We start from the raw sequence: 18,580 nt of genomic DNA, 5'->3' as shown, positions 1-18,580 counted from the left end.
CTCATAATTACAAAAAAATGAACAAAATGAAAAATTATGATTGGTTGAATGAGGTTTGCACGGTTTGTACAAATTGAGTAGTTTGCATTTGATCGCTCCTCTCTCTCTCTCTCTCTCTCTCTATATATATATATATATATATATATATATATATATATATAGGGTCAGGCTCAGGGAAAACCGTAAGAAAATGAAAAACCAAGGAACACCTTGGTAATCGTTCATCTAGATGGTATGCACATGTGCATAACGACGTGCATAAAAACCAAAAAGCAGCTTCAATTACTTGTATGCACATGTGCATACCGTCCAGATGAATAGCTACCAAAGTGTTCCTCAGCTTTTCATTTTTTTTTTGGGATGACCCGGGAGCAGATTCCCCACCACCTGGGGGGGGGGGGAGATGACCCGGTATTTTCATAAACGTAAAAGAGGGACGAGTGACAAGGGACGAAAAGGGTATGAAATAGGTTGCTTGTGGGGGAGCTTACTTATCCATTTCGAGATAGTTGCTACCTATATGTACTGATTCATTGGGGGGTTTCCCCTGAACCTCCCTCTATATTATATTTTTTTTCTTTTATGATAAGATGCGCCTCACATTCGTGAGGCTCGGGGCTCGCGCCTCATACCTGTGTGCCTAGGCCCCGGGACCCCTTTGTGCCTAAGTGTACCTTGAGTCTAACAACTTTGGTCAATGTTGAGATTTGGAAAACGTTAAGTATTTACGTTAAGTGATCGGACGACAATTGGGCAGAAAAATTCATGTTAAACTTCATTTTGATTGTTGGTTGCAGAGGTTAAGGAGGGCATATCATTACATGAAAGCAGAAGAACAAGGTTGTGGATTGCAGTGAAAGTAAAGTTGTAACTATTTTACTCTTGTTATTCCTCTTTCTTGGTCATTCAACATTCTGTGATACTACTTATGTAGAGGTCCCTAAGACGGACAAATATACCCCTCATAGCCAACAAAAACAACACAATGTTTTTCCAATTTTTCATATAAATTAAGCTTTTTGTCACCTAGTTTTGGCAGTCAATCTTCTTTGATATATAATTCCACTTAAGTTATTATGATTTCAGCCATTTTTGGTCTTAGGAACTTGTATAATGTGAATGTGTATCTAAATTGCCACCTTCCTGGATATGTTATATTTACTCATGTATTCTAGTCTGTTTGGTTTGTAGGATTTGGAATTGGATTTCATTTCAATCTTGTGTTTGGTTTGGAAAAAGTATGGAGTTGAAATCCCAAGAACATGGGAATTAGAAATCCGATGGGGATAATTGGTATTTTGCATGATTTCATAAGATTAGATTGTAATAATGTTTTAAAATAGAATAAAAACACTTGTTTAATAGTAATCGATTAATAAAAAATAATAATTCAATTCGATTTCAAATCCTACAAACCAAACATAACAAACATTCCATATCCTTGTACGAAATCCAGATCTCTCAAAAACATCCCATAAAATCAAACAGACCCTTTAGTGTCTCTGCTAAACACGGAAAATATACATTTTGGATCTGTTTCTTGCTCCAACAAAATCTTCAAAACCTTTCTGAAAAAGTTAAAGAGTGAAAATCTCTAAATTTGGAGAACATTCTAAAATTGATACCAATGAGAAATTTTGGAGAACAAATATTTAGAAAAAAATAATGTTTTATTAGATGAATGTAATATTTTAATAATATAATCAATGTTATAACCTTCAAAATGGAGAATCTGTTGAAGTTGAAAAGAGATTTTGAAGTTTTATTCTCCATTTTGAAGAAATTTTGATTATTATTTCATTACAATTCCAAAATTATATTATACAAACCAAACAGACATACTCTAATTCTTTTAATAGACTCTATACCATTTCAAACCTGATTCAATCCTTTCAAGTTCCAATCTCTTTTGACATATTCAATTCGTTCCAAAAAAATCCTACAAACCAAACATCCCATACGATGAACTAAATAAATACCCCAAATAAGATCAGAAAATATAGAATATCAAACCAAGTGGCTTTTGATCCAATTATAGATAGTCCAGACACAAGCCCTAAAAGGTGAGAATAAGGGGTTTTCAGGTATATAACCTTAAATGAAATTTCAATTAAATCCATGAACTTTTTATGAGTATAAAGTCATTTTTTCTTGAATAGGCAAAGATGGTTATGGATTTAATTAAATACTCAATTAAGGTCGTATCCTTCAATGACCGTAACAAGAACCCTAAAATCTTTCTTTTCTCGTCCCAAGGGGTCTCCGGCAAGGGTTCATCCACAATACCTCACAGTTCAACCAACCTACGCTGGAGACAGCCCTTTCGGAATTCGGTCATCATGTGTTCATGAGAAAAGGGGGGGGGGGAGTTAGGTTTGGATTGATGATGGGTGGATGGGTTTGGTTCTTCAGTTATTTATATAACCAATAACCACTCACCCATCCACCTAAGCCTCTAAATTGAAGCAAACCTTGCGGTTCTTAAGTTATCTATATAACCCAAGAACCTCTTAGGCTCTCACCCATCCACCTACCCCTCTAAATTGAAGCAAAACTACCTTCAAGAAGGCTCTTCAGTTCACTAATGAATATGATGATATTCACTAATGAATAATGATCAAGAAGTTCGCTGGGATAGCAGTGGCGGTGTTCTCACATCCTCCATGCCAATTTGCCGACGAACTGTGAAGGCGCAGTTTCTGACAACTAACAGAAAAATCCCGGCTTTTCTCATCCCATCAATCCACGTCCTTTCGCAACCCGATCCTGCCTTGCAGAAAGTAGTGAATTTAGCAGATTGGGTGATCTAAGTGGATCCTCAAATTTTTAAGACTATAGGCTCAGAATCAATGATCTAAGTATACAGAAACAACAAACAAGTGTACAAAAATCAAGAAAATAAGCCGATAACAGAGGATGTCTTCATCATTTCGTAACAATTAAAAAAAATCCGAGTATTTACAGGCAGCATTATGTACTTTAGAAGAGGCCAGTCTCTAGCTGCAGTATAAGAGCAGCACAGAAGTCTAGAAACAGCAATTGTGGACCGTTGATCTTCTGGACATCGACCAAATAGCTGTCCTCCGGAGTCTTGTAAAGCTGTCGAATCAAGATTTATATGAGCAAAAATGGAGAAAAACACCAAAAAAGCTTCAAGAAAATGAAGGGTTGTACCTGAATTTCAAACTTCACAACATTCTGTGATCGAATATTGTTTGGTGTAATAGCAGAATTGTTGTAATGATTCTCGTACAGTTGGTGGGTAGCAACTGAGTCGGGATGAGGGATGCTGGAAACCCATCGACACTTGATGTTATAAAGCCCGATCTTTTTCCAGCAGACTTTTAGGTCTCTCAGAACTTCAAGAACTCGTGTCATTATCTCGCGAGGATTTGCAGGAATCTTCAAAAATCAAAAGGAGAAATTATTGTAAGGAGAAAATGGGTAAAATTTTGACCTTCAAGGTCAAAGGGCCTAATCTTTTAGCTTTGAAATGAATAAAGAGGCCTCAAATCTTCAAGATAAGTTAAATAACTAACTAAAATTTATGCCATTCACTATAAGGGATTCACAAAAGAACCCACATCATGATGAATATAAAAAGTCACGAGTTTGACCTCAAAAGTCAAAATGCATCTTTTTTGGTAATCGTGGGTGTCCGGGCCATCTTGTGAGCACCTCAACTAATCCGGGGTCCTGAAGACTGAAGTTAACGGCCATACAAATACGCCCGTGGCCCTGAGGGGATTTGAACCGGTGACTTCCAGGGTGCAAACCCAAGGTCTTACCAATTAAGCTACCCCTCAAGGTTAAAGTGCACATCTTTATTCGCAAAATTTATAAAATTCCTCTAATATTTGGTGTTTACATTTGGGAGCTGTAGAAAGGGGTACAGTTTGAGTTTCAAGATCAAACAAACTGATCTTTTAACTTCGAAATGAATAAAGATGCCTCAAAAGTCACAAGTTTGACCTCAAAAGTCACAAGTTTGACCTCATTTCTCAAAATTTGCTAGTGTGATTAGCCAAAATACCTGATTCTCAAAGTTAAATATAGTTTAAAGCACACCTGCATTCCGATGTTCCATTTTCTTTCACCAGGCAAGCTGGGCCTTAAAGCAGTATCTCGAGCAAAACTGTTCATTGTAGCCCTATCCTGAACATTGTCTAGATGCATTGTAGCAAGATCACCCTCCTGCATCAAATCATATTCAAGAGAACTTCAAACACCAAATTACCAAAAAAAGATGATGTCGTAAATTCAAAATCACGCACCAGGGACTCGGAACGTTCAGACCCAAGATACCCACCAGCCACACGAGACTGGTTATCAAACAGCAGATAGTATGCAACAGTGGCCTGAGAAGTTTCAAGATTTATCACCAGCAAAAAGGGATACAAACTTTATGCAAATTATAACAAATGAAATAAGATACATCATCTTGTATTCGGGTTTGAAGTGATTGAGTCAAATGGGTTCTTTCAAAACCCATCGTGAGCACTTTTAGGATGATGTCCTCATCAAGCTGACAAACAGAACATACAATAAGTTAGATGACTTACAAATAAGTACAAAATCAGATCTTTTGGAGCTGAAAATGGATCTTTTTTTCCATCATTTTCTTGATTTCATGTACCTTTTTTAGGTGCTCTGTTGCATCTGGGGCAGGAACAGCTAAGTAACGAGGAAGTTGAGCTTTGAACCAATGGTGTTGACGGAGCTCAGCAATTGTTATTCGCTTTATTGGGTCAACCACAAGCATTCTGGGGATCAAATCCCTGGCTCCAGGTGACAAATGACTCGGAAGAGTATAGATCCCAGACTGAGAACAGAACGTTATATATAAACTAACTGAATATTTCAGCAATTCCTATTCCAAAAAGTTTCCAAGTTATGTTTGCCAATTACCATCAGGAGAAGTTGGTTGGATGGAATGGTTTTGAGGGATTTGGATTTAGAAGAAGGATTTGGAACAGGAGAGATTTGGATTTGGAAGAATTTGGAATTTTTGGCGTGTTCTGTTTGTAGGATTTGGAATGGAATTGAATTTCATTATTTATAAATAATTTATAAAAACAAATAATAAATAATTATAACAATAATTAAGTTATGTTTTTATTTATTGATTATTACAAAACAAATGTTTTTAACATATTATAAAGCATTATTACATACAAATTCTACGAAATCCCATGAAATACCAACCACCCGCGTGGGATTTCAAAATCCTATGTTTGTAGAATTTCAATGAGATCCCGAGAATTTCAAACCCAGGAAATCCTTCAAACCAAACATGGGATTGGAATGGAATTCAATTCCAAATCCCTCCAAATCCAATCGAATCCTACAAACCAAACGGGACCTTCAGGGGTAGAGGTCTAGTATGCATACTTTTGATCCTTCCCAAACCCTAGGTGGGATATACGGGATTCGTTTGGTTTGGTTTCTTTTAAAAAAATGTTCCCAAGTCAAACCAAACGGACCTAGTATATCCCACCCAGAGGATGGTTTGGGAGGGGTATGATGTACACATACTTGACCTCTACTTCATACAGTATAATGGTTGTTTCAGAGGAAAACTATACCTTTATTTTCTTGAATAGATTGGGAATGTTCTCATCATCAAAAGGAAGAGTGCCACATAGAAGAGCATACAAGATGACTCCACAACTCCAGACGTCTACCTCAGGACCCGCATAAAGTCTACCAGAAACAACCTGCATATCAAGTACCAATTTTAGGATCTTAACATAATCTTCTGACGTAAGCTTTAAATAAAGACTCGACAAAAGAAAAAAGAAAAGAAAACTTTGGTGAATAAAAATGGGATGAACTACCTCAGGAGCTGCGTAATTTGGACTTCCGCAACTCGTTTTAAGAAAATGTCCATCTCTCATTATATTACTCAACCCAAAGTCGGCAACCTTAACATTGCCTTTTGAATCCAACAGAATGTTTTCCGGCTTAAGGTCCCGGTGGACTACCATATTCCGGTGGCAGTATTCTACTCCAGAGATAATCTGTTTTAGAAAATATAAAGTAAGAAAGATCATAATAATGAAAATAGTGTTGGATATGGAGCCTAATTTTGAAAGAAAACAGTTAAGATGGTTAAAACTTCCCAACAATGGAGCCAAGATTTCTTTGATGCTTAAATGTACTACTGAAAATTCATCACATATAATGAAAATCTTAGCAATGACCGCCAATGCATAAAGATTGCTGAACCACAAAAAATTCATGTTTGATTTTTTCGTTATTCGCCACTATGTGTGATATTGTCGATTTAAATAAGCATCACATTCATTCAAAACGTTAACAACAAAAGATGAATTTGATCTTCCTAATTTCACTTCCTTTTTATAGATGAGATAAGAAGTTAATTCTTTTTATTTTATTTAATATAGCATAAAATTGTCTACTAAGTTTGTCTTTGGGTTGCTTTAAGTTCTAAAGTGAATATTTCTTGAGATAGAGCAAGTCTAATATGGAGCAAAATTTTCGTACTTCTTTTTCTCTAAAAATTTTCTTCTTTGTTTCCGATAGGCAGATGCTGATCAGGATCGTACCTGCTGGAAAATTTTCCGAGCTTCATTTTCGTGTAGTCTCCCTTTCTCTACAATATAATCAAATAGCTCTCCGGATTTCACATACTCCATAACAACATATATATCGAGGGGTGTCTCTATCACCTCATAAAGTCTTATAATATGAGGATGCACAAATAATCTACAAATTTTGATTTCTCGCCTCACTGCAGAAACATCACATATAAAGACAATTTCCAGATGAAGTATTGAAGAACACAAAAATTATAAAACCCAGAAAATAGAAAGATAAACAATGTATATGATGATCGTACCTTTCTCCTCCATTTCGGGGTTCTTAAGTTTTCGCCGGTTAAGAATCTTGACAGCCACTTTGTAGCCAGTCAAGATATGCTCAGCAATTTTCACCTTACCAAAAGAACCATGACCAAGAGTTTTCCCGAGCTTGTAGTTATGTAACAATGTATCAACGCTACCACCTCCTCTATTTGTTCTGTCCATATTTCTGCCATAAAAGTACGTTTAACATATAATCCATCACAAGGGTGATTAGGTTCAAAAGAAGCATCACTTTCACCACGGCGATGAAAGTTGAAAACCATTTCAAGATTTTCATTGTTCCCTATTATGATAGGAGAAAAGAAAATTTGATAGCGGGTCCCATTAGAATTGTTTTCACCATGGGCTCAAGATGAAGGAGTTGGGACTGGAAAAGACAGGACCAGACAGGATGGGCTCAAGTGAGGTAGGTGGGTAAAAGAATTCTAGAAGATTTTAGGGTTTATTGACATGGGTAGTTTAGTAATTTACTCATCTTGTCTTTATCTCGATTTTTTTATTCCAGCTAATTTGGTGGGGCAAAAAAGAACATTTTTGCACCACTCGAATCTTGTTCTTTTCCAGTATAATGGCGCACCACACGTGGGACAAGAAGTTTTTATATTGTCCTGTGTACCAAACGCACTACATTTCTTTATCACAAGTAATGTAAATTCATACGTGCTTAAGTCAAGATTCAACTAACTTTTTCGCACTTCTTACATCTACCCTCACCTAAATCTTAAGGTGGTAACGCAGAGCCCCAAAATGAATTCGCTCTTTCTTTGATGTATGCCCTACTGAAAACTGGCATGTAATAACAATCCCAATTATGGAAGTACGCAAATTGTTTAGCCATGTAAATCTTGTGTGTTTCATTTTCCGTTTCTTGAAAACAATTATTGTTTGTGTAAGATACTGCTGATCCTAATACTTACATGTAAGATGTCATATAGAAATGCATCATTAAGAACACTGAGTAAAGCAAACCATAAGACATCAACCCCACGTAGAACAAGATTCAGCAACACAACAATTAAAAACACTCATTCCATTTCATAAAGACTGCAACAAGTGTTTGACTATTCATCGTATTTCTTAAATATCCTCTAATGGTGATAAAATAAATGAATCTTGATCATAATCAATATCACCACAAAGATTACTATTTTTCCCTAAAAACCAAGGTTCTAGATGGCGGCGAGGTCAAGCCTCAAGCCCTTGGTGCCACGGCAAGGCCATGAGGTTTTTCAAGGCTTGATTTATGACCGCAAATCTCTACATCATATAGATACACATATGTTTTCTACTATTACTCAATAAGTCAGTGATATTAACCAATTAAAATTAGGTTATATACTTAAAACTAATAAGTAGGTAAAAAAATCAAATATTGTGTTACAAAAACCACACATTGGGACATGGAATGCCACGGGTTCAGCGTGCACGAGCCTTTTAGAACACTGCTAAAAAACAAATGCTGTGATCTCTATACCCTTTTCTAGAAAACCCATCACAAACAGAAGGCTAAGAAGAAACAATAATCCAAATTCGAAGAACAAATCAAACAAATTCTTTAAAGATTTCTTTAACTCTTCATACCTGTTGCCCAAAGTTGACCTTAATTTCACCATTCAAAACAACTTCAAGATACATGTAAACCAATTAACCATGGACGAATTCATCATAGAAGGTAAGTATACCATTTTAAACATAAAGTATTCATAAATTTTAGGAAAAACCAAACTAAAACCAATAGGAAAGAAGCAATTATTAGCCGTCGGATCCTATTTCGGCTTTTTTTGACCCGGATTAGCATTCGAAGTTTCAAATCAATTGCCCAGATTAAACCCTACCAAGAACAAATTGATCGACAAAAACTGACTCGACCCAGAAAACGATCCGAGAAACAGAATGAATCACAGCCACAATCAAGCTTGAAGTAGAAGATTAACAATCATTAGTTCATAAACAATCTCCAAAATTGGAAAAGAAACATGAATTTAAAATCAAAATACCTTCCAATTGGAGAAGATCACATCCGTAGAACAGTGATGGGTGTAATTTACGGGAAGCTAAAGAATTTATTAGAAGCAGGGATTGAAAAGGAAGTTTAATTTTCAAGATTTATTTACTTTCAACCCTGAGTCAGCATTGACAAATGGATATGCATACGCCGCGATCTTAATGTTTTACTATTTCCCCTAGAGTTTAGATGTATAGGCAATATATGCCCTCCCTTTCCATTTATGACCATTTTAGTCCCCACTTTTATTTCTATTATATTATATAGTAAATTACGATTTTCGTCCCTGTGGTTTGTTAAAACGTGCGACTTTAGTCCCTGTGGTTTAGAAATTACTGTTTTCATCCCTAGTATCTAGATATGATAGAACATAAGAGAATAAAACAACTTTTCAACGTTTTTTAAGACAAAAGTGGACAAAACAGGACAAATAAAAAGAACCAATTTACCCACAATGAGTTGTTTATATATTTTATATATTTCTTATAATAAAATATATCATTATAAAGTTTTCGTTAAGATGATCAAAATGACATCAAAATAAAAAAAATTATGTAGTTTTCAACTTTTAGTTTCTATATTTCATATACTAATTTTTATTATTAATATTTAATAAATTACATAAAAACCATATAAAAATAATATTTTGAGAATCGTTAAAAGAAAATTTAAAAAACATAAAATAAAATAAATAAAATTTAAAGAATGAATAAAATGTAAAGAGGGAGACATATTTGATATTTTAGAAGAAAATTGAGTTTTATTTAAGATGGAATACACTTGTTCAACTCTGTTCCACATATAAATTCTGTCAAACGCGGAACAATTATTCCTTTTCTATTTTGTTATATCATGTCCAGTGTACCAAATATAAAGTACAAGGGACCAAATAGCACTGAATTATAAACAATGGGGATGAAAACCACAATTTACTCTATATTATATTATAGACCGTAAAAGTCTTAAAAACACTCTGTATATTTTACAAATACTAACGTTGTATCATGTGTTAGTGATATACTATAAACCAAACAAACTCGGCATATCTTACTCGTATATAAGATCTAAAAGGATAAGATGTATTGAATTAGTACTTAATGATATACTATCTGACAGGATGCATGAGTCTTCCGCCGATTGACAGAAATGCCGATTAAGCAATCCCCCCCCCTCCCTCTCATCCGGCTCTCTGCAGGGGATTCTCCACTCAGCCTCTCTCTGACCTGATAACTAGTATCGCCTCAGGCACATTTTAACCTAATTAACTGAAGTAGATGCTCCAGCTTCAGCAATTTCATCAGCTCTGAGGTCTATAGGCAAAGGGAAGGGGGTGCTTGAAAAGGCATTGGTTCCTGGTCCTGGTCAGAGACCACTGTGTTCGCGATTCCTTCTCGCTTGCTTGCTGTCTAAGCTCTTCCAACCAATTGATGCCGTTATAGAAGAATTTCCACCCCTATAACGAGCGAAACCCTCGTTTTGTGTTGCTGAGACATGCGCCTAAGGAGAAAGTCTTTGCAGCCGAAGTCATGGAGAGCTCGGGTGGGGCATCAACCACTGGTTGCGGGCCGAAACGAAGCCCTTTAAAGGTAGAATTAGGAATGGAAGGGAAAAAAAAGTCTTCTATTTACACATGCTTCGAATACCTAATCAAGAATCAGACACTCGATCGACCTGTAAGAGAAAATTGTTTCTCTTTTTATGTAACAACCATTTAATCCTTTTTCGATCACTCTACAGTTATATGTCGATCGGACTTCGAATACCAATCATACAATCATAACAATCGCAAGAAACGATCAAATCGATCAAAGACAGCAACTTGATTAAACAATTCGTCTAGATTCACAGTCGATCATAAGATTCTTGTATATATGTTAAAATAATCTAGTAAAAATTCCTATTTTTAAATCTAACGGAATAAACAATATGTGCCTAAAATCTGCAGCCTAAATCTCATGGTTACAACAATTACATCAATACCCTATTTTCTACTTCCTCTTTTCTATTTCTAGTTCTATTTCTATTTCTATTTCTAGTTCAATTTCTAGTTCTAGTTCTAGTTCTATATACAGCAAAGTTTCGATTCCCCATCAAAATTGTTTCGGGTTAGAAGGGAATGAAACGAACAATAAATTTCCGGTATATGATACAAAACGAATAAACGAATATGGATATGTTAATCTGGGGTTAGAGATCTGTACATGGTTCTGGTGCCGAGCTGACCCCATGAGACGCCAACTGAAAGGTGGAATTTAAGGCCAGATGGGGTTCGTATCGAATCGTATCATCCCCGAGAACACAAACAACCAAGATCATCCACGGGTTTCATGAAGATCTGTATCTATCTGTATCCATAAAGATTATACTTTTCACCTTTGGACAATCTTCAATGATGGAACAACGCCTTCACCGAACCAAACCAAACCAAACCAAACGAGCCCATACAGTGTAGGAGTTTGGGAAGGGTAAAATGTATGTAGATCTTTCCTCTACTCCAAATGGTAGACGGATTGTTTCCAAAGGGTAGAGAGACTGTTTCCGTGAATATTTGTGTGCAAGCCTTCTCAAGGACTACCCGCCCGCCCTCTTTTCATTTTCGAAAATTCATCAAGATGAGCACAACTTCTTTCGATTGTGGTCCGGTTGGCACCAGGCTTGCGAATTCTTCATTGACCAGATACATTTTTGTATGATCTTATGAAGAACCCATCAAATCCATTCAAGGATTTAAGTGAAATTTTTTGAGTTTTGCTGCCTATTTCTCACCACCCTTCTTTGTCAAATTTATACCCTTTGCTTTCTCCATTTCAACCTCCTTTGCAGCTTTCTTTTTTTCAAGTTCAGCCTGTTTAAGGTTCTCCTCGTCAGATTTTCGGAAGAGTCGCACAAAGTTCAAAAGGGTTTGAGTAACTGCACAACCAATAAACAGACACGGTGAATGAACAATGATTTCGATGTTTTCTAAACAAGAGGAAAGTTCATTTAGGAAAGAACCAACTATTCATGATGAATATACCTAAATAGGGTCGAGTTCAGGGGAAAACCACAAAAAAGTTGGAAAAACTGCGAAACACCCTAAGAACCGTTCGTCTGTAAGGTATGCACATGTGCAAAAAAGTAAATTGTCTGGTATGCACATGTGCATAAAAAACAAGAAACATTTTCAATTACTTTTATGCACACGTGCATACTGTACAAATGAATATGCCCCTTCTAAACAATTATATGCAAGTTACCTTGCTCAAAAGGGCAACGAGCAGGGTCTTCGCCAAAATATAGGGCCAATGCATCAGCATTCCTACCCTGTAACAGAAACAAATTAATGGAATAATCCTAAAGGAAAGGTGTTTTAGAGTAATAAGATCTATATAGTCATATTTGTAGGGATTTACCACAACAGAATATAAATTCGTTACACTTGTCACTTCAGCCTCCGCAACGCCAATGAACTCCTTTAATGTCTAACAATGCGAGAAAATCTTGATCAGAATTTGTAGTCCTAAACTTGTAATCAATGTTCTAAAAATCCATGATTAGGGCCGCTGAAATGTCCTCATAGGCGTCAAGTGTCCCACTACTGCTCTGATTACTTATGACCGCTTAATAGACCACCTACGCTTACGCATTCCCCACTGCTTTGATTAGCAACTCATATTTGAATGAGCCATACTGGGTTCATTGGTTTGATTTAGTTTTTCAAAGAACAAGGTGGGGATTGATCAAAACTTCTCAACTTGTGATCATTAATCGGTTTTCCTCAATGAGGATGTCTCTTTGCAATCATTTTTGACTACTTGTGGCATAGAAATAATGAAACCATTAAGTGTACCAAAAGAATTTAGATTCCGACTCCTATATGTATACATAATCTAGTTACAACTATAGAGACAAGTTTATTTAGGAACCTTAAATATTTTAGGAACCAGGAATCACCTATTTAGTGAGTATTATTCATCATGAATATTTTGTCACATTATTCATCATGAATACTCACAAAAGGGTGGTTCCTCAATTCCTAAAATATTTAAGGTTCCTAAATGAACCTCCCTCTACAACTATATTTTATAGATTTAAATGAACCACATAAGCATCCTCGTAATCCATGTTTAGAATATTAGGCGAAAGAAGGTCACTTGATCCCTTAGCTCTGGTTAAGGCTTTTTAGAACACTGCTCAGAATTAGGTGGAAACAAAGCATTTTTGAAGAAATTCCGTACAACATTTACTTACCCTATGAAAAACTTCTGATACTGGGCCATCGTTTGCAGATGCAGCTAGTTCCTGCTTAACCTTCTCGAGTCCCTTGATGATGGATTGCATTTCTTCTGCTAACATTTTCAATTGTATCTGTAACGAAAGCACTTGATTGGTCATATACTAACGATATCATAATCCATCTCTGCAGAACAGATAAAGTCAAACCTTTGATGCGGCTTCTAGGCTAACAAGATCCTCATGGAAATCTAAAAGGGTTGGTGATTTGGAGGCAAGAACCTGTAGACAAGAAAAACAGGTATTGATTGGAAAAAAGTGGATTGCAAAACCATCGAGTATATACCTGAGAATTATCAAATTGTATAAACAAGATACACAAGTGTGTGTGTGCACAAACACACATATATAGGGTTGGGTTCCTTGAGAATGAAAGTTATGGTGAGAAGGGTAAGAAGGGACCTCCACCCTTGGATCAATCCTAATTGAAGAAAACCACTAGATCAACACTAATGAGATATACTAGATCCATTCCCTTCTAAAGCACAATTCATGGGTTGGTTTGGGATTAGTGATCAAGGGTCCAAATCCCTTCTTACACTTGTCACTTAACTCCTATTCTCACACGATCCTTCGCCTATATAGATGCAAGTGTTCTGAAATCTTAGTGTGGTATATCAAACCAAACCAAACCAGACAAACCCAGTACATCCCGTGCAGCTAGGGTCTGGGGGTTAAGAGGTATGCCCACATTTCCTCTTCCCCAAGCGGTAGAGAGGTTGTTGATAGTACCCGAGATTATGATAACAAATTTTCGAACTATTTACATAAGACACTATTGATTGCTTGAATTTGGTTTAAATAATCTCTCTTAGTAACCCAAAATTACTTGCAAATTCAAACCATGTCTTTTAGGTTTATCTTTTCTTTTATGCAACTTTCGTGCCAGATTTAAAGACCCACATTACTAGACTACACATTATAACCAAAGACGGTGGAGATGAATGGAAAAAAGGAAACTAGAAAACATCATGTTTTCTAAGAAGTTGGAACACTACTGCTGCCAATTTGATGGATCAGACCAAATGGGCGTTGGTCCAGCAGTACCCAGGTTATCAGTAGATCCCAACCTCACCGGAGGTCAAGGGTTCAAGACTTCCCAAAGGTTACGAGTGTGTGTGTGACTTTTTCCGTATATAAAATATTACCAATACTTTACATTTGGTGTTAGAATGAGTCTAACAATTTGGGTTTAACAGGTTTTTTTTTCTCTTGGAAAAGGAAGGTTTTAAGTCCAGAATATGCATCATCACAACTTCCTATTCAATAAAAAAATGACTACACCAATGCCCCGGAATCCGAAAGTATGGAAAAAGGCACAATAAACCAGTTGCAACATAAGTATTAAGGAAAACAGTACCTTGCAGAGATAATGCATTAAAGTCATCTTGCTGTTTGAGGCTCGGGTATCAGTCAGTTTCAGAAGACTGTCCAACTTGAAACCAACCGCAGAACCTGCAAATTTTGGAACATGAAGGTTTCCTCTAAAGAGATGAATTAAACCGAATGTGAAATCCATATATCTGGCAATTTACAACAGCTATTTGAAGCCTAGAAGTCTAAAACAGCAATCATACTCATAGTAGCCATTCACAGACTGACAGAATAAAATAGAATATTTAGAGGCTCATAATCCTGGTGACGTTGATTTAACCCTGGCAAAAGCCGAGTCCATAATTTACAGGCAAGCACATACCCGAAGCTCCCCATGCCCAAAGAACAGGAATTTATCCATACCCATTTGAAGAACTTTCTATCTAACGAAACAAACTCAGTATCCCAACCAAAAGTAGGGTTCTTGGAGGGGATGTAGGAAGACCTATCATCTGTCACAAGAGACAAAGAGGTTGTTTCTGAAAAGACCCCCGACTTGCGAAAAAGATTTGGAAAGCATAGCTAGAAGCCACATTTTATGCAAAATATTTTGTTTTTTAATTACTTTTTAAAGAAGATTTAGAAAAAAGATTGCATGAGAGCCTGAATAAACGAAAAAGATTAGGGTATAACTCTGTACCCTCCCCCCAACCCACCCTCTACCCTCCTAACCCCCTCCTCCAACTGCAGTACTTAACAGAGTCATACACACGTAATCAACTACCCTAATCCACCGCCTCCAAGAACTCGAATATGAGGTCATACCCTCAGAAAACTTTCTATCTAATGTCTTTAAATTTTGGTCATATTTCCTTCATGTAAAGTATATATATTCATGAGAATGGTTGTGCTCAAATTCACAACTTGATATAAACTGCGGTAAAAGAAGGCATGAAACATACTATGAACGGCAAAAAGAGACGTGTATACATTTTCTTAACGCAGTTCTAGTGATTTTCTTACCTCTAGCAGTTCCTTGATTTAATGTATTCCCCAAATATAAAATTCTCTTCATGATTTCCTTCAACTTGACAGACGTCCGCACCTAATATACCAGCAACTAGATTAGGCAAAAAGAAAACAGGATAAAAACAACGGAGTATAGCTTTTATAAATACTTATAATAGTGGAGCACCTCATTACATGCAGAGTTTACGATGTTTAGACTCTTCTTAAACTCTGCAAGCTGATAGAAAAGCCAAATTTAGATAATAAAATAAAGAGTGCATTACATTTTCTGTCCCTGTGGTTTGGGGTTTTTAACAGTCCCGTCCTATTTTTAAAAAATTAACAAGATAGGTTCCTAATGCAACCACAGGGACCCAACTCGTTAATTTTTCAAGGGACCCATTCGTTAAAAAATGTGCAACCACAAGGACCCAGCTCCTTAAAAAATGCAACCACAGGGGCAAGTTTTCGTTAACTTTCCAAAATAGGGACGGGATCCAACTAAAACACCAAACCACAGGGATAAAAAATGTAACTCACTCTAAAAAAAAAGATCAGAATATGTAGAATTAGTAGGCATTCAAACCATAACCCCAAACCTGAGCGTTAAATTGAATTTTGAACAGAAAAACATTTAATTTCGACTCCATGCGTGGCACCTTCATTAGTTCCAGGAAATACTGCAAGGAAGTTAAAATGTTGATCACAAAAATGTAACAAATTATAGCGTTTCAATCACTTGAAATATACATTATATAGAAACAGTAGAACTGGAAACTAAACTATGTTTTACCATCAATAAATTTTCTTTATAAAATGTGTGCCAAGTTGAAAGCAAAACTTCAAGTGAAACCGAAGAAGTAACAAATAAGAATTGAGATGGCTACTACAATCAAAACAAGTACTAAATCTAAATAAGCTTTAAATATAAAGTAGCGAACTACATATCCCTCAACTTGTCACATGACAATTTTAAGGGTGTGTTTGGTATGTGGGATAAAACAGAACAAAAGTTTTGTCCCACTTTTTGCGCGATTAGATGGGATGCAATATTAGTTTGGGACAGGACATAACCGGAGTGAAAATAGGTGGAATAAGAATACGGGAGATGGGATAAGATTAATAAATTACTAAACTACCATGTCAAATTAAAACCCTGAAACCTTCCACAATTTTGTTACCCTCAAACCTGACTATTGCCTGTCCAGTCTTGTCCCCATAACAAACACACCCTAAAGTCTAGGCTTAACGGTAGCAAAATGAGGACCAAAATCATTAAGTAAATTTGCATTTCCGTTATTTAAATAATGGAAATGCATGTTCAAAAGCCACAAAAAAAAATATAGCCAGGATCATTTTTTGTAATTCACTCAAAGAAAAATGATTACTTTCTGAAGAGATTATAATTTTTTTTGATTCTTACATCACCCAAGTCCGAAATAAGACAAGTTGTTCATACATGGATCATTAAAATGATAATAAAGAAATAGAATGCATTATGATCTGGATACTGACATGTTCACATTTGCCCAGCAGCTCCAAGTCACCTGTATAATTCTGACCAGTCACAATGCAGAAGATCAATACATAAATGGGAGAATCAATAAAAGGAAGGTGCAAATCTAGAATTATGTAGATTGCATCATAACTGCAACTTCTTTACCCAAGAAAAATATCTAATCTATAATACCAAAATAAAGGGAGGTTCAACGGAAAACCCCAAAAAAAATGAAAAACCGAGGAACACCCTGGTAACCGTCATCCAGATGATATGCACATGTGCATACAAGTAATTGAAGTTGTTTCTTGGTTTTATGCACGCGTGCATGATATGCACATGTGCATACCGCACATATTTCTTGGTTTTTATTCACGTGTGCATGATATGCAAATGTGCATACCGGAAAAATGTCTTGGTTTTTATGCACGTTTGCATGATATGCACATGTACATACTGGACAAATTGCTTACAAATTACTTGTATGCACATGTGCATGCCGTCCAGATAAATAGTTACCAGGGTGTTCCTCAATTTTTCATTTTCTTGTGATTTTTCCCTAAACCTAACCTACCAGAATAATAGGTAATGGATTCACCTTGAGTTGGTCCATCTCTTCTTTGGTAGGACAAAATTTGAGAATATTTTCTACTTGATCGGAATCTAAAACCGTGTCATCCATAGCTAAAATTGCAGCCTGTGGATGACAGATAAAGTTTTCGTTAATCAACTGAGTAGAAAAACAAATTTTAAACACGATAATGAAAAGAGAACAAAACAAATTATTTCATTTGCCATTCCCATGATGATTTACCAACAAGTGCATCAATGTTCAAACGGAAAGAGCTACACATAGAAACTGAAGTCAACGCCTATTCAAAATAATTCTAAGAAAAATGATGCATGTGCAAGACATATGAAGTATGTCACTCATCTAAGAGAGAAATCGAAGTACTGAATGCAGAATTAAGAAGTCAATTAGATCAAGATGTTGTGCTAGAACATGACATCAGCACTTACCACCATATCAGGAAGCGGCATCTTAACCTTTGTAAGCATGATTTCCGTGTTATTGGCCCTCCTCAGATCAATCTAGAAATAAGAATGCAATTGTGAAATGGAAGACTGAGCATGCAAACAATAACTGGAAACTAAAAGGACACATATAAAAACTCAACGTGTTCCTTTTCAATGCATTTATGTTAAAAAGCAAGAGCTAGAATAGAGTAGCCAAAAGGCACAAGTCACATAGTATAACTTTTTTCCAACAGTAGAACATAACATAACAAGAAAAAAATAATTGAGCAAAGGTAGCACATATGCTAGTCAACCAATCAGCAGACCTTTTGGTTCTATACTGCAGAAGTCGGTAGTATGAGATAAGTAAGGCCGATATTACAGTATAGCATTATAAGTAGGATAATGGGGTTTTCACATAAACAACCTCTCTACCTTGGGGTAGAGGTAAGGTCTGCGTATATCCTACCCCTCCCAGACCCTACTTTCGAGTGGGAGGATATACCGAGTACGTTTGGTTTGGTTTATAACACGTATGATAATTATTAAACACATCTGTGCGCATAAATAGAGAAAACG

General features: G+C 36.1%; 3 protein-coding genes across 6 annotated transcripts in view; 1 reads left to right on the top strand and 2 right to left on the bottom strand.

Annotated features, from left to right (window-relative positions):
* The window catches only part of LOC112514601 (LON peptidase N-terminal domain and RING finger protein 1), a 12,058-nt gene extending 10,870 nt beyond the window's left edge, over positions 1–1,188 (top strand). The window contains exon 18 of the mRNA XM_025121166.1: positions 798–1,188. Coding sequence (XP_024976934.1) covers positions 798–857 — 60 coding nt within the window. The 3' untranslated portion in view covers positions 858–1,188. The remainder of the gene's footprint in view (positions 1–797) is intronic.
* A 648-nt stretch (positions 1,189–1,836) lies between these two features.
* On the bottom strand, positions 1,837–8,977 carry LOC112514273 (SNF1-related protein kinase catalytic subunit alpha KIN10-like). Of its 4 annotated transcripts, none has more exons than XM_025120620.1 (12): positions 8,469–8,873; positions 6,863–7,053; positions 6,570–6,754; positions 5,838–6,020; positions 5,586–5,717; positions 4,637–4,822; positions 4,436–4,525; positions 4,275–4,358; positions 4,069–4,194; positions 3,175–3,402; positions 2,979–3,099; positions 1,837–2,770 (listed from the first exon to the last, which is right to left on the bottom strand). In XM_025120620.1, exons 1-11 carry the CDS (start codon positions 8,498–8,500, stop codon positions 2,980–2,982), a joined length of 1,557 nt encoding a protein of 518 aa, XP_024976388.1. In that variant the 5' UTR covers positions 8,501–8,873; the 3' UTR covers positions 1,837–2,770; position 2,979. The 4 variants fall into 4 exon arrangements, with proteins under 4 accessions (XP_024976388.1, XP_024976389.1, XP_024976387.1 ...); XM_025120621.1 differs by having other exon boundaries at positions 1,837–2,766; XM_025120619.1 differs by lacking the exon at positions 1,837–2,770 and adding an exon at positions 8,885–8,925 and having other exon boundaries at positions 2,804–3,099; positions 8,469–8,802.
* Positions 8,978–11,647: 2,670 nt separating this feature from the next.
* Positions 11,648–18,580, bottom strand: part of LOC112514186 (formin-like protein 20) — a 13,130-nt gene continuing 6,197 nt past the window's right edge. The window contains exons 8-19 of the mRNA XM_025120515.1: positions 18,005–18,076; positions 17,583–17,681; positions 17,002–17,043; positions 16,086–16,166; positions 15,674–15,724; positions 15,502–15,583; positions 14,525–14,619; positions 13,315–13,386; positions 13,123–13,239; positions 12,285–12,353; positions 12,129–12,195; positions 11,648–11,802 (exon numbers count right to left, since the gene is read on the bottom strand). Of these exons, the coding sequence (XP_024976283.1) occupies positions 11,648–11,802; positions 12,129–12,195; positions 12,285–12,353; positions 13,123–13,239; positions 13,315–13,386; positions 14,525–14,619; positions 15,502–15,583; positions 15,674–15,724; positions 16,086–16,166; positions 17,002–17,043; positions 17,583–17,681; positions 18,005–18,076 (1,002 nt within the window). The remainder of the gene's footprint in view (positions 11,803–12,128; positions 12,196–12,284; positions 12,354–13,122; positions 13,240–13,314; positions 13,387–14,524; positions 14,620–15,501; positions 15,584–15,673; positions 15,725–16,085; positions 16,167–17,001; positions 17,044–17,582; positions 17,682–18,004; positions 18,077–18,580) is intronic.

The sequence above is a fragment of the Cynara cardunculus genome, assembly GCF_001531365.2.
Source record: "Cynara cardunculus var. scolymus isolate 2C chromosome LG 6, CcrdV1, whole genome shotgun sequence".
Classification (NCBI taxonomy): domain Eukaryota; kingdom Viridiplantae; phylum Streptophyta; class Magnoliopsida; order Asterales; family Asteraceae; genus Cynara; species Cynara cardunculus.
The sequence above is the reverse complement of the archived record's forward strand: the minus strand, read 5'-3'. Positions and strand labels throughout refer to the sequence as shown.

What these genes read in the sequence shown, in the direction of transcription:
- LOC112514273 (XM_025120619.1), bottom strand. Translation starts at nt 8,500, where the DNA reads ATGGTGAAATTAAGGTCAACTTTGGGCAACAG. An exon ending in CTCGGAAAATTTTCCAGCAG is followed by an intron (nt 6,021 to 6,569) that starts GTACGATCCTGA and finishes TTTCTAAAACAG; the next exon opens with ATTATCTCTGGAGTAGAATA. An exon ending in AATGGAACATCGGAATGCAG is followed by an intron (nt 3,403 to 4,068) that starts GTGTGCTTTAAA and finishes TGATTTTTGAAG; the next exon opens with ATTCCTGCAAATCCTCGCGA.